The following is a 14274-nucleotide window of genomic DNA, read 5'->3' as shown; positions in this document are numbered from 1 at the left end:
TCCAAGGAAGAAAAAGAAATGCTTCTAGGGAATGATTCATTTGACTTGTTTTAGATGTGTGCTTTAGGATGGAACAAATACTCAGAAAGTTGCCACCTGTTCTTTATTAATTGTAAGAGTAATGGAGCTCAACATTACAGATTTCTGCATTTGGTCAGGTTGGAGCCCCTAGAAATAGTATCTGTAGGTTATAAAGAGAGATAAGGATAATAAGTTACTGGTTATAAATGTCTTTAGTAAATGTCTTTGAAGCTAGCTGAGATTAATTCTACCTGAAATCAGAAAAAAACTGCTGAACAGATGTGACCCGAACATTGATACCTTAGATTTGCACTTCTTCTTTTGAAATATCTTTACTCCTATTACAAAATTCATTTTGGTCTTACATTGATGATCTTCAATTATTTTTCTCTGGATAGGAGGATAACCTTATCAAGGAGTTAAGATGCTCTATGCAGCTCCTCAGAAACTGCCTCTTTCAAAATGAAGAATGCAAAGTAAGTATTCTTTTACTGAAGTAATATGAGCACATTTAGTTACTGAATGAAGATAATTTTTTTTTTCTACTTCGAAGTTATTTTCAAGCTGGCTAAATTTAAGTTTGATATTAATGACAAGAAATACTTCATATTTCATTATTATTCCCACTTCCTAAGAATATTGCACACATCTACTAGGAACTTAGTGTTCTTATGGAAACATCATCTCCCAATGGTTTCAGATGGCTGTTATCTTTTATATCCACTTCTGTCTTGTGTAAGTCAATAAATCTAATTTTCAATGCATATAACATGAAAAATGGATATGGAGAAAAGCGTGGGGCCACCAGAAAGGCACACAGAGATATATTTCAGATCTTAGAAAAAGTTGTTTCTTTTCCTTACTTCTTTTGCCTTTCTGAAAGACAAGAAAACTCCAAAACCACCCCAATCAAACAAGCAAAACCAAACAAAACCCAAACTCTAAATAATAATTTGCTATTTATTTTTCTTTATCTGAGTTAAATTGTACTAATCCTCCAAAACACTATTTTGTTTTCATATCAATTTTTTATGAAAATATTTTTCATGCTCAAAATCTTGAATGTCTTCTTTTCATTTTATTCTTGTCTTTTTCTCTGTTCTTTTCAATTTCTTTTCTGCCTACTGGTTTTTTTTCATGGGGAAAATGCTACATTGCTTGTTTTCATTTTTTCCTGTTCTTTCTTTCTGATCACTGCTCTTCTTCTTTCTTATTGCTGATACCATTCACACATTTATTTCTACTTTCACAGTTTAATTTTTCTTGGCATTGTGTTACTTGTACTATTTATGCACTTTGGGCTACTTTTAGCAAATGCATTGGTGGAACTGCAAGATTTCCTGACTTTCCAGGAGTACCCCTTTTCCAGGGGCATGTATTAACATCCTTTTTGTATGCAGAACACTTAGGGCTAAATAAGCCATCTGGTTATCCCTGAAGTCCCCATAACTTGCTTGTGCCATAATCTCAGCTAAGATTATTGTGGAATGTTTTTCTTGTTTTTATCAGGATCTGCAGAAAGAATTGCTTGGAGGATTGAAAGAGGTTGCTGCTGATAACTGAAGATTTCTATCATTTGCTCTGTATACAATTGCACTCTTGTATTTCCATGCTTTTTCAGTTCCAATAATTACTTTAGAAGGAGTTGAATAAAGCTTTAGAAAGCTCTCAAACAAGAACAGTTGGAATGAATCTTTACTTTTGCATGTTTTTCAGTAATTAAGATATGTGCTGGTTTTGACAGGCATAGAGTTAACTTAATTGGTGGTTGAAATGATGATGTCAGTTCTCCAGCTCTTTAAACCACAAGATAAAACATTAGATAAAAATATGGTTTTCTCATTCTGTATTTAATTTCAAAGAATTGATAGCATTTGAAATTCTCCCTCATGTTGTTGTAGATGGCAGCACTCAAAGCTCATCTTGTTCCTGTTCTGCATTCTCTGTGGCCGTGGTTTTTAGCAGATGATTCCTCAATGCAAATAGCTCTGCATTTGCTTTGTGTCTACACTGCAAACTATCCTGCAGGTATGAAAATCACTCTGTGGTGGAATACATCAAAATATTTTACCAGAATAATTAAGACAGAAGAGCATAATAAAGGGAAAAGAATGTTTATTGCTACCATAGGAGGAAAGTGTCAAAGCACCGGTCCATCGAAGTCTGTCAAGAGTTTTGATTTTAATACATTCAAGACATTTTTTCACATCTGGTTTCAAGCTGTTTGATTTAGCAGGAGTGTAATAGTACTAAAGGATTAAATAGCATTTAATTCAAACCATTATATTTGAAGGTTATGCTGAATGTCCTGCCAAGCTGAGTAGTAGATTACAGAAGTATTATTCTAGGAATTCTTTAGTAGAGAGCAGTGTATCAGTACTTTATAAGGGTGTACTTCAGTCCTTATTGAGAACATTATGGTTTTGAAATAGTCAATTTCAATTTTCTATTAAATTTCCTCAGTTTATTTATGCCTTGGACTAAGTATATGATATATATTGAGTTTGTATATTTTTCATAAGGAATCTCTTTTTCATTTGAGCAAAACTTTTTTTCCATTGATAATTATCCCCACTACTAGAAGCCAGAACTTCTTCTAGCATGGATTTTTTTCTTTCCATATCCTGGTTATTTAGATATAGCAAATAATAGATAATGATTTGCAAGTAGCTTGAAGAGACACAAAAATGTCTGTTCCTTTCTCCTTGTCAAGATACCATAAAAGAGTTAACATGGATAAAATATGACACTTTTTTTAAAGTTAATGTCTCCAGACCTTTAATGAGCTTGCATTTTTTTTTTCATAAAGGTTTTTTTTTTTTTAATATGGGCTGATGAAAGGTGTATATTAGTCAGCTACAGAGTATAAAATAAAAATGTAGTGTCCTGTCCATGTGCAAGAAATCAAGCTGAAGTGACTGTAGGCTGCATTTTTATTTTCCTTGGTGATAAGAGCAAGTGCTCTCTGATCAGTCAAGGTTTTTCTTTCTGTTCAGAGTAGTTGGCTTATGAGGTGTCCCAAATTTACCTGCTCTGAACTAGTTAACCACTTCTCTGTGTAGTCAGAGAAATGCATGTAAATGTTTGTTACAGCTAAACATTGTCTCATTTTGGTTTACTTTTGCCATGTAAGAAATTAACTGTTGTTGCTGATGGCCAATGCCACTTAAAAAAAGACATATATCTATATTTGTGCAGAAAGTATTTATCTATATTAGGTTGGTAATGGAATTGTTCCCTGCTGCTCTGTTAGCAGAGGATTGTGCATTCTTCTTTTGTACGTGACAGCTGCAGACAGGGCTTACATTTCTCAGAAAAATATTCTAAGAAACTTTTATTAATTCTTTCAGATTATACAGAGACCTCTTTTTCTGAACCAGTTTCAGAGAATCCCTTCAGATTCAGCTGCCAAATAATCATATAATTAGATATATGTTCCAATTTTTAAGGAGACTTTCTGAGATGGAGCAGTGGCTTCTATTAAGCAGCAGAATTGCCTCTTACATTCTAGAACAATAGAACAGTAGATACTACCTATTCCAGTCAAGTGCCACATTCAGGCACATTTCTTCTATTCAAAGCATGTCTGATTGACTTCACTGGGGTTCAGAGAAAAGATAACTAACAAATCCTTTGGAAAGTTCCATCTCAGTGTTTGAGCAGTTGTGCTGTTCATTCTGTAGATTTTTCTTTTAATACATGTCTGCATTTCTAATATGATAAATGTCTCATTGCTTTAAGGTTGTGCTTCACTTTGTTGGGCCAGTGGTGGACAGTCATCACTTCCATCTGCACGAAGTGCAGCTGGTAATTCATTAATGCATTACATCTTGAAATTGGCTTCCCATGTGTCAAATGATAACAGCCCAGTTCAGCAAGTGGTCTTTTGTCTAATATCTAACCTTGCTCTGTCTCATGACTGTAAAGGTATTATTCAGAAGGTAAGTAAATGGTAACCTGCATTTTAGCAATTAATACAGTTTCCTTTTTAATAAACCCTTATATTTTAATATGAAGTGTCCTGTAATCATATAGAAATGCTACTGTGGGAATGAAATCCATTGTGTCTTCTCAGTTACTTGTGTTCTCTGAGAGCAGAGTGTAATTCAATTACAGTCATAGTCTGGACAATTTTTGCTAGAGCTTTTTGTAACCTCTCTATTTCAGTGGGTTGTAACATTCCTGATACCCATATATATTGATAGTAATCACTTAGTGGATCGTGATAGTGAGTATGCTGCAGAACAAACTGTACATGGATGAACGAGAAATTAAACATTGTGTATATCATTAGGTATACTGTGGGAAACATGACCTTTGTAAATGTTTTAGGAAAAAAGCAGTGATCAAATGTTAGATTAAAATCTATTCTTATTAGGCAAATATATGTAATGTCTTTTCCTTTTTATATTTTGTATATAGAATGATCCTTAATCTGTTTTATCAAATATGCTTTGAAAAATCTGGTTCCCTTAAACTTTGATAATTTAAATAAATTCAGACCTTGAGAAAAGAAGAAAGACCATGTAGAAAGTCAGCTGTAGTAGTGACGTGATGAGATGAGCTAATGCAACAGAAATTATAAAAAGTGTGTTTGTTTCTAGCATCTTTTATAGTAATTTATTAATTGCAAAAATTTATTTTGATTTCCATTAACAGTGTTCTGTTCTTAGACATAATTACCTATCAGAAATGCAGGGGGAAGTAGATCTTTTTGTGATGCAAATTATGTAAAGCATGGTCATATATTAGAAAATGCTAGTACTCAAACTTCCTGTTAGAAACAAAGCGTTTGAGATCTCTTCTGTAGTAGCTGTTATATTCTGTGAATTCTTTTTGCTTTTAGAGTCTTCAGAGTTTTACTCTAGTGTGATATTACTTCCTTCCCTCTCTTGGGCTCTGCTTTCATAAGTGTAAGATATGGTGAATAATCAATTCCCTCTGTGAAAATTGAATTACAATATTGTATTCACATGAAGAAAACCACAATGAGTTTGTATGCTGGGTTGCTTGCTTTCAACCAGATACTTGTATATGTTGTCAAGATTCAGTGAGGCTGGGAATATTTAGTCAAGGACTTTTTCATTAAAAAAATTTGTTAGAACACCTCCCTCTTGCAACAGATTTTCATCTTTACTCAGAATCTCCTTAAGGTGGAGGCAAACCTTGAGATAGTGTTTGTAATATCAATGCACAGTTCTTTTTCTTCAAAGCTTACCAAAATTCCTCTGGCAGTCAGTGAAGGGAAGGAGTGGTGCTGTAGGTTCCTACGAGTCACTTCCATCTCGAGACATTCTGTGATACCTTTAACATTTGTTAATAGCATGCAATAATAAGTGAGGAATCAAGATTATCCAAGTAGTGCATTGATTCACTTCAAATGTCACTAGCTTATTTTTGGGTAGAAACACTGAGTGCAAAGCAAAACCTTATGTAGTGGTGGAAATTAGCCTTTAAAGAAATATATTGTGTTGGATCAACTTTTATGTATCTACATTGCATAAATTATTATGGAAGAAAATGTGTGTTACCATATTAATGTTTTAACTATGCAATAGATTCTTTTTCATATGTAATTTTTTTCAAAAATCCTTGACTAATAATGGATTGCTATAAATTCTAAATACCCTTTTTCTCTTCCTTCTAACAGAGTAACTTCCTGCAGAACTTTTTATCTCTTTCATTGCCAAAAGGAAGTAATAAAAATTCTGGTAATGTGTCTACTCTCTGGCTAAAGCTGCTACTGAACATATCTTTTGGAGAAGATGGACAACAGATGGTCATGAAGATAAATGGGTTTTTAGACCAGATTGTTGAAATGTGTAAATACAAGCACAAAAGCAGCCAACATCTAGCACTTCTTATTCTACATAACATATGTTTTAGTCAAGCTAATAAACCAAAGATATTAGGTAATGGTAAGTATCTGAAGGGTCAGCAAACTATTGTTCTCTGAGAATATCATGGCTGTCCAGAAGACATATTTTCATGGCAGTTTGGGTTACCGACCAAGAACTCAATGTTGTATTTTAGAAGAGCATTTTTATAAAAATTTTTTAGAAGTAATTGCAGAATATATATTTTGGCAGAGAGACAATTACAGTAATACATAATATTAGGAAAAGCAAATAAAATCAAGATTCATTGTTAGGCATGTGATATATGATAATAATAACACATTATGACTGAAAGGATTTTTGTAGTTTTCTCTGCTAGTTTTTCAGAGAGGATTGAAGGATTCTTTGTGTCAGTCAGTTTGAAATAACTGAACTTTCTATCTGTCCATTGGACAAAACTTTCTTAGTTTGTGCAGATCATGAAGGTTGAGACAAACTATTTTATATCCTGTCATGTTCAGAAAATGTTTACAATAATGATAAAGTTATGTCATGGGATATATATTTAATGTAACAATGTGTTCAGAACTTTTTCCTTGGTTGTTTGTAGAAGGCATGTTTCTTTCCCTCATTTAATTGCAGAGAGAATGCTTCTATCTTTGTTTTAAGTTCTCAGCAGGTTTTCCATAGTGTCCATGCTTTTTATTTTTCCTAAGATGTGGATTTACTGCCTTAATTAAATATACATTATTCAGTTACATAATCTATGAATTTTTGTTGTGAAGTGAACAAGCAAAGTTGAAAAGTTTGGCTTCTGAGCAATGCTAGAAAATTAAGGCACCTACAATGGTATGGCAAATATTTCTCATTGGCTGCAAATCATCTGCATAATAAGTATGAAGGGAAATAGAAACATCTTAATATCCATCCTGATGTGGCTCTAATTGTGGCTACTGGGAGTTATAAAACAGTTTCACAGCTTACTCAGTCCCTAAGCATAGCTGATAGCTATACATAATGTTCATGTTTTATTACTGGTGGCTTAACTTTTCAGCATTACTTGATTTTGTTTTGCTATTTTTTTTAACATTTCTTTCAATGTACTGTGCTGATTTTATGAGCATATTGAAATTTAATCGATAATAAAGTTTCTGTGATTCCTCTGCCATACCAGTACTTGTCATAAAAATAAGTTTACTCCAAGCATCAATCTACTGAGGCATGTAAATATATTTACATTGCTCTTGATTATATTTTCTAGATGCATTTGGTTTCATTTTTTTTTATTTGTCTCATTAGATCAAGCCATTGCAGTACTGTCTGCCTGTTTGGAAAGTAACAGTCCTGCTGTTCAGAGAATAGGAGCAGCTTCGCTTTGGGCTTTGCTTCACAACTATCAGAAGGTTAGTATTTGAGAAATCTGTGAAAAAACTGTAATGTTATACTTTTATGCTGTAAACAATACAGTAATCTCTAAGTAAATAATAATAAACTTTACAATAGTCATTCTGTTTTATTTTAATTCTATAGCTGCTGAGGCTGGGAGATTAAACAACATGGTATAGAAGCAGCTTGTCCTTAGTAATTTGAGACTGCTTAAATAAATGCAGTCTATATGATGATGTAGTCATATTAATTCTAAAAATTCCTGCATGTCATGCTCTGATGAATGATAATTTTTTTAACTTTGCTGTTAAGGTGTGATCATGTGGGCAAGAAAGCTTATGTTTTTTGTGTGTTTGTGTGTGCTGCAGGCAAAAGTGACTTTGAAGAACCCATCCATAAGGAGAAGAATAGATGAGGCTTATTCTTTAGTGAAGAAAAGTAGGTCTTACTTCTACCTAATGCCAATTCTTACTTTTTTCCATTATTAAAGCATTTCAGTTTATATCATCACAGTAAGTTTTTGTTGTGCTACAAGTTTTTGAAAGGATACTTTGGTCCCTAACATCACAATTAGTAATGTGGCTTAAGGTTTTATGGCATTTTTTAAATACAGATAGAGAACAATGCCTCAGGTAAAGACCTTGGGTAATTGCCAAGGTTAGTTTTGAAACATGGGTCTCATCATGCTTGCAATAAAAGTCATTGTCACAGTACAGTTCTGTGAATCTTTAAATCTTAAATTTAGTGATAAGAAAAATTGTGGTTTTAGCATTGACTTTGCCTAACCGTGCTCAGCCTGAGAGTGTTGAGCTTCACAGAGAAGGGATCAGAACAGAGCATTGTTCCCACATTAAAGTATTCTGGCATGGGTTTGTGACATTCTGAAAGCTTGAGATTCTTGCTCAAGTAACTGAACATAACTCTTGTTTGAATGGCTTCAATACAATAGGTTCAGCTGAAGAACATTCAGTATTAAAGGTGTACAAACACTGGTCTGTAGCTAGTGCTTCAGTAGCTAATAATGGGTTTATTGATTGTCAGTCACATCAAGTTAGTCTAGTCTTGAAAGGACATGATAATGTCTCATTTTTAAGCTGATGAGCTTTCCTGCTAATTTAAGTTGTTCTATGGATGTACTCAAATAGGTTTATTGATTAAGGGGCTTATAATACCAGGTTTTCATTGTATTTGCATAACAGATTTGCCACAAACTTTCTGGCTACATTGGCCATTGTTGGTATCCTAATAAGGGGGAGATGTATTTTTGATAGAACATCTCATGATAATTTTTCCTGTGCTGTCACCCAAATTCATTCATTTTGTGAATGTACTGTTGTTTCAAACTCAGTCTTTACTAAATCAATCCTTAGTAAAGGATTACAACAATAACAATACATATAACAAAAACAATAATAATATAACAATACAGCATTTCATATACTGGTAACATATTAATAGGTTTATAAGTTTGTATTATTCCTTTTAGTAGAACTACCATTGATCAGAGACTTTCCAAAATACCATGTTGAATCAGCAAGGTAGAAATATGTACCTTTTACATAACATTAATCCCCATTTATTTATGTACTGCTATAGAACATGAAGTCCTGGACTGAACTATTAATTTTAATTCAATAAACATTTACATATCAAAATAGGGAGTATAAAAGATTTTATGCAACTGTCATTGTTACAGTTTACAGTTGTGTAATATGTCATCAATATTGTCACTAAAATATGCCTAAATGTCACTAAAATATTAAGGGTCTCAACTAGTCTGTGCTTGTAAAGCTTTAATCACTTAACAGTGATTATTGGGCTAAAATGCTAGATTGTTATTCTGAGTATACAGGGGGAAATTTTTCAACATGGCTATTGTTATTTTACATCTCCTGCTTTGTTGTACCCAAGGAAAAGACCAAAGCAGACCTTGCAACATAAAGTATTGGTATTTTATTTGCTACTCATTAATACAAAGGGTAAAGTCATAAACCAGCATGAATTCTTGCAAGGCATTTAATGCAATCTTTGGGAAAGTAATTTTATATTAAGAATCAACTAGAATTTAAAATCTTGGTGTTTTTTTCCTTTCAGGTTCTCCACAGCCAGAAGAAAATGAACTGCATGCCTACCATGTAAAATGCTTACAGAATATAGTGCAGCTTCTCGATAGTTAATGGTCAGTGTTAATGATTGTTAACCAGTCAACTCTCATGTTGAAATGGAGCAGCTTGTTCAATGAGAGCCTGAAATTTGAAGAAAACACTTCTGATTCACAGATCTGTTGCAGCAGCAGATCTGCTGTGGAAGAAATTTGTGAAGCCTTAGAGGGAGGAGTTCATCACTTTGAACCAAAGAAATTGGACTGTATCTGGTTCAAACTGTTTGTGCTATAATCCCAGTGGGAAATTACAACTATGCTACTATGTAAGATATGTACAAAGAAGAAGGTCTGTACAGGAGAAAAGATTTGAAAAATGAGTAATTTCCTTAAATTATGCATTTAAATTGTTACTGTAAAGTATTAGAATTTCTGGTTTGGATTGTTCTTAATAAAGGGGTTTTTAACTGAGATCAGCATTTGCTGTGAGTGAAGTGGAATTTTTAAGATTGCAGGAGTGCACAGTGTATGCTCAGATTCAGAAACTGAAAATGTTGGTAATTTTAGTGTCTTACACATACTAGATACAGAACAGCAAGGTGTATGTTGTAGTTCTGAAGAAGATTTCAATTCAAATTGCTGCGTATTTCCTAAGATGCTAACAATTGAAAAAGAGCTCTCAATTGCTGATAGTAGAGGTGACAGTTATGTTAACATAGCGGTTTATTCAGGATTTGGAGTCTGTGCATCCATTTTAGTTACATTACAACAATGTAGAAAATATTTGAGTCAAAATATGTTGGCTTCTAAATACTTTGAATCTTTTGCTTGGGGCAAATTCCCCCCCTTGCCCCCATTATCCGGGCCTGTGTTGTCTTTGAAGTGCTACTATTTAGCTATTCTTCTAAGCTTTTCAGTATTCTATGCTGAAAGAGTTTGAGAGAAAAATGTGTTGGTGTCTGAGCACAACAGTTTTTTCTGGCCATGCTTCTGGAGTATCTAACAGGGTGTTTTAGTTTCTCTCAACACATAAAGCTTTTATTTTATGTCAGAGTCAGATAGAAGTGAGCTAATCCAAAGCAAAACCTGAATAACATCTCTAAGAATTATAGCAAGGCCATGTCTACCTGTAATTAGTCTTTTCTTCTTAACCAGGTGATGAAAGTATTTTCTGCTGATAGAGAGGAATTGGGTTTATTTGTTTAGTAGTGCTTGTAAATTGTGTGTGACTTGATATAATTCAGCTGACCATAAGTGTTATGCTTATGGCTGGGTTAAGTCGTTACTAGAAATGTAATTATTGGATGGGTTAAATCATTACTAGAAATGTAGTTATTGGCTGATCTCCCACCCTTCTCACCAAACAAAGAGCAAGAATGGACCACCAAAACTTGATTCTTTTCCACTTACTATGTTGTGTAATTACTGTATTTTGCAAAGCAAATGCTGTCATGCTCATCCCATGGTAATTATTGCAAACACTCAGCTGCAGGACAGGAGACAGCTCTGCAAGTCAGCATTTGCTGACTGGGCCTGGTAGTGTGAGGTCTCTTCCCTTCAGATTACCAAGTGCTGAGTCTCTTCAGAGACTTATGTTTCAGCATACTCACCCCAATGATCTTTCTCATAAATCAGTCACTAAGTCAAAATACGGATTGTTTGCCATTTTTTTCTATTTCAGAAAGACAAAAAATGAGAGCACTTAATGCCAAATGAATTCTAATGGAAGTAACCACTCCTGCAAGGATGGCAAGAGCTCATTCAAAGCATAGAGATTACACATGGATCTCATGAGGGGAATGAGGGCTGCAGTTGCATGACTTCATGAAGTGCAAGTACAATATAATAAGGCCATGGAAGATCTGGATGCTTGTTTTCCATTAAATATATATATTCTACTAAGCTGTGCTTGTTCTTGAAGAAACTATTCACATTGAATAATCTGGGCAAATTGCTAATACATTTGTTGTTACAGTAAGCCTTAGTGCTGTGTTTATCCCAAAATGAGCTATTTTCTCAGTATCCTGCAACAATTTGCAGTTGTGGGAAGCAATTGTAGCAATATCATAAGTAAATACTTATATTTGGTGTTGCTATCCTCGAAAATCAAAACAATTTTTTTAACTCTAAGGGCTAAAATCTATATTCACATTGTGAACAAGCTTTCTTCCTTCAAGATTAAGGAAAGGGCTTTATGTATTTGTTTTAAGGACAGCACTTCCTTCCATCACATTTTCTCTTAAAAACTGGGGATGTAGAGTGGCTGCATCCTGCTTTCCTGCATGTTAACAAAGTGAGTTATAAAATGTGAATGACCCTGTATTTCCTGTTCACTGGCACTTAGACTACCATAAATAGCCTCACAATAACTTCTAGTCTTAATAGCTTTCATGAAAAAAGATTTACATATTTAAACTTCATTCACAGTTAATTTCCAAATTTGGGAGATCCACCTGTCTTGAAGGACGGGACATTTGTCATATTTGTGTTTTCAAAGAAAATTAAACCCTAAAATACCTTCAAATACTAAGAGCTGTAAAATAATTTTTTTACCTTACAGAGGAAAGTGCAATTAAAGTCGAGATGGATTTCCTGAATAAGCTACAGAATTTAAAGGGTAATATTCAACTTTCATCTAGTTTCCCTAATAAAAGGCACAGCCATGCAAGCTAGGAGTCTCTTGAAAATCCTTATCCAGGAGAATTCAATTACCATTTGCGCTAACTGCAGATATATCATACTCTTACTTGGTTGCTTTATCTTTTATGATAAGCTTGTAATCAAGAAAGAAGTTATTAAATTCAAAAGAGGTAAGTGAATAAAATCCACTAAAAATGAGGCTTTCAGATTCTTTTTTAAGATGGATGTGTCATCTAGTGCATGTTCAAAACCTTCACAGAAATAATTTTCACTTAAGTAGTATAAAATTGTAGATTAAGCTTAAATAATTTCGTTTTGATTGTGTGTGTTCATGCAAATAGAGACATTTAGTCATGACTTACTGATGAAGTTTTCAAACCTTTGAGTAATAGGTTTTCAAGCCTACTTGAAAATCCTCAGGAATAATACTTCATTTATGAGAAAGGGGCTATTTTTTGCTCTTCCAGCAATTTGGACTTATAGATTCTCCTTACTCAGCAACTACACATCCCTGGATGATGTTTTTCATTGATTCCCCTCCATACCAAACTTGCAAATTACAGCAATTACAGGCTTGTGGCAGCAGTTCTGGCCAGACTGGGGAGGGGAGTTTTCTTTACTGAGATTTCGGTTGTTTTTTTTTTAAGGATTTCCCTTCACCATAAAGTAGAAGCTGCTGTGACAGCTTCTCAAATCTGTTTTTCTTTCAGAGAAATGTTTTAATGTCTTCTAGGGGAGAAAAAAAACGGTTAGCAGCCACCCAGCAATTGCTGGGAAGTTTGGGGACACTCCACACTTCACTTGAGGTTTCTCCTGGTTGTGCAAAACAAGTGATTCCTTCAGCTCTCTCCAAGGTGGCTCCTAAAGTAATCATTTACAGCTCCACTACTGAGATAGCAGTCGTGCTGCCATTGCTTTAGGACAGAGAAGGAGTTGTGGTAAATACAATTTCACAACACTGCAGTTGTTGTAGACTTCTCTCTTGGCTCCTGGGCTGCACTGTGAAAGACATTTTATCACCTCATCATCATCATCTTTTTGTGATTACCTAACCTCACTGAAGAATTCTGTGTGGCCTCTGAGCATTCCTAAGACCTGGTTAGTCCCCCTGTGTTGTAACCCATAAGGGTTTGGGCCCATGATTGAGGGCATTGTGTGCCCTCTGGCCTCAGTTCCAGCTATTCTTGGGCACATCTTATTTTTATAACTAGGATTTTAGGTGCTGAACACTAGCAGTAGGAGTTTTACAATTAAATTTGATATTCAGGGTATGTTCCCTTCCACTCCTCCTCCAACTCTATCTAAGCCACCACCTTTTCCCAAAAAAAAAAAAAATTTCACTGGAGAATTCTTATAGCACCCAGTTTCACACATCCAAAATGGAGTGTCAGTCTGTGTTGAATTTGCAGCAAACCTACAGGCTTAGGTTCAAAAATCCTCATTTCTCATAAACAAAACACATGGGCCTGCTTTGCATGGTCAATCTGGATGTTATGTCATCATTCCAACTTTTTGATTGCTTGCCAGCAGGCCTATAATATAAATTTGTATGCTTTTAGATCCCAGTCCTTAGCATTTACTATGTCTTTGCTGAGGAGAACACAGAATGGCAATTCCCAGTGTTTCACATACAGTAGGTAATACTTTATTTAATTCACATATATGACCTGCAAATTTCCACTGGTGTTGCACATCTTTCTTTAAAAACTCATCTTTAGTGATGCTTCCTAATTAAGAATAGCTTCAGAGTACTGACCTGGAGTTGAAATAGAAGTGAGATCAGCAGCAGCAGGGAATGCTTTTAGATCCAAATATTCCCTCTCACCAGAATATCCTTCACTAACCCTAAGTGGCAGTGCAGAGCTTCACAGAGACAGAGCAGAACATGAGATGGGGGAGATGTCCTCAGCCTGTGGCCCAGTATCTTAAATGTACTGGGAGCTATAGGATCACCTGTGTCTGTGTTTTAGATTCAGGGGATATTAAAATGCATGTTATTAGGAACTTTCTGGCCAATCTAGATATGTCTGCTTACTGAGCTTAACAACAAGGTAATAGGTCCTCAGTTTATTTTCTGTGTTATGCTTCATCACAGGCTGTCACTGACTTCAGACATCAGTTAGTTATCTGAACAAAAAAAACCCAACAAACAAACAAATGAACCTAAAAATAACTCTTGGGAGAATGCAGCTGTCATCTGTATTGACATCTAGGTGAGTTGAGAAAGATGCACTCTCAGCTGGGGCAAAGCCAATCAACGTGCAAGCATCAGCATAGCAGTGCTCATCA

General features: G+C 34.7%; 1 protein-coding gene across 1 annotated transcript in view; it reads left to right on the top strand.

Annotated features, from left to right (window-relative positions):
• RTTN (rotatin) overlaps positions 1–9821 on the top strand; it is a 78009-nt gene extending 68188 nt beyond the window's left edge. Inside the window, exons 43-49 of the mRNA XM_056485490.1 lie at positions 420–497; positions 1923–2049; positions 3763–3962; positions 5672–5939; positions 7158–7261; positions 7613–7682; positions 9339–9821. Coding sequence (XP_056341465.1) covers positions 420–497; positions 1923–2049; positions 3763–3962; positions 5672–5939; positions 7158–7261; positions 7613–7682; positions 9339–9421 — 930 coding nt within the window. The 3' untranslated portion in view covers positions 9422–9821. The remainder of the gene's footprint in view (positions 1–419; positions 498–1922; positions 2050–3762; positions 3963–5671; positions 5940–7157; positions 7262–7612; positions 7683–9338) is intronic.
• The last annotated feature ends 4453 nt before the right edge of the window (positions 9822–14274 follow it).

Source organism: Oenanthe melanoleuca, chromosome 2 (genome assembly GCF_029582105.1).
Source record: "Oenanthe melanoleuca isolate GR-GAL-2019-014 chromosome 2, OMel1.0, whole genome shotgun sequence".
NCBI classification, from domain to species: domain Eukaryota; kingdom Metazoa; phylum Chordata; class Aves; order Passeriformes; family Muscicapidae; genus Oenanthe; species Oenanthe melanoleuca.
The sequence above is the reverse complement of the archived record's forward strand: the minus strand, read 5'-3'. Positions and strand labels throughout refer to the sequence as shown.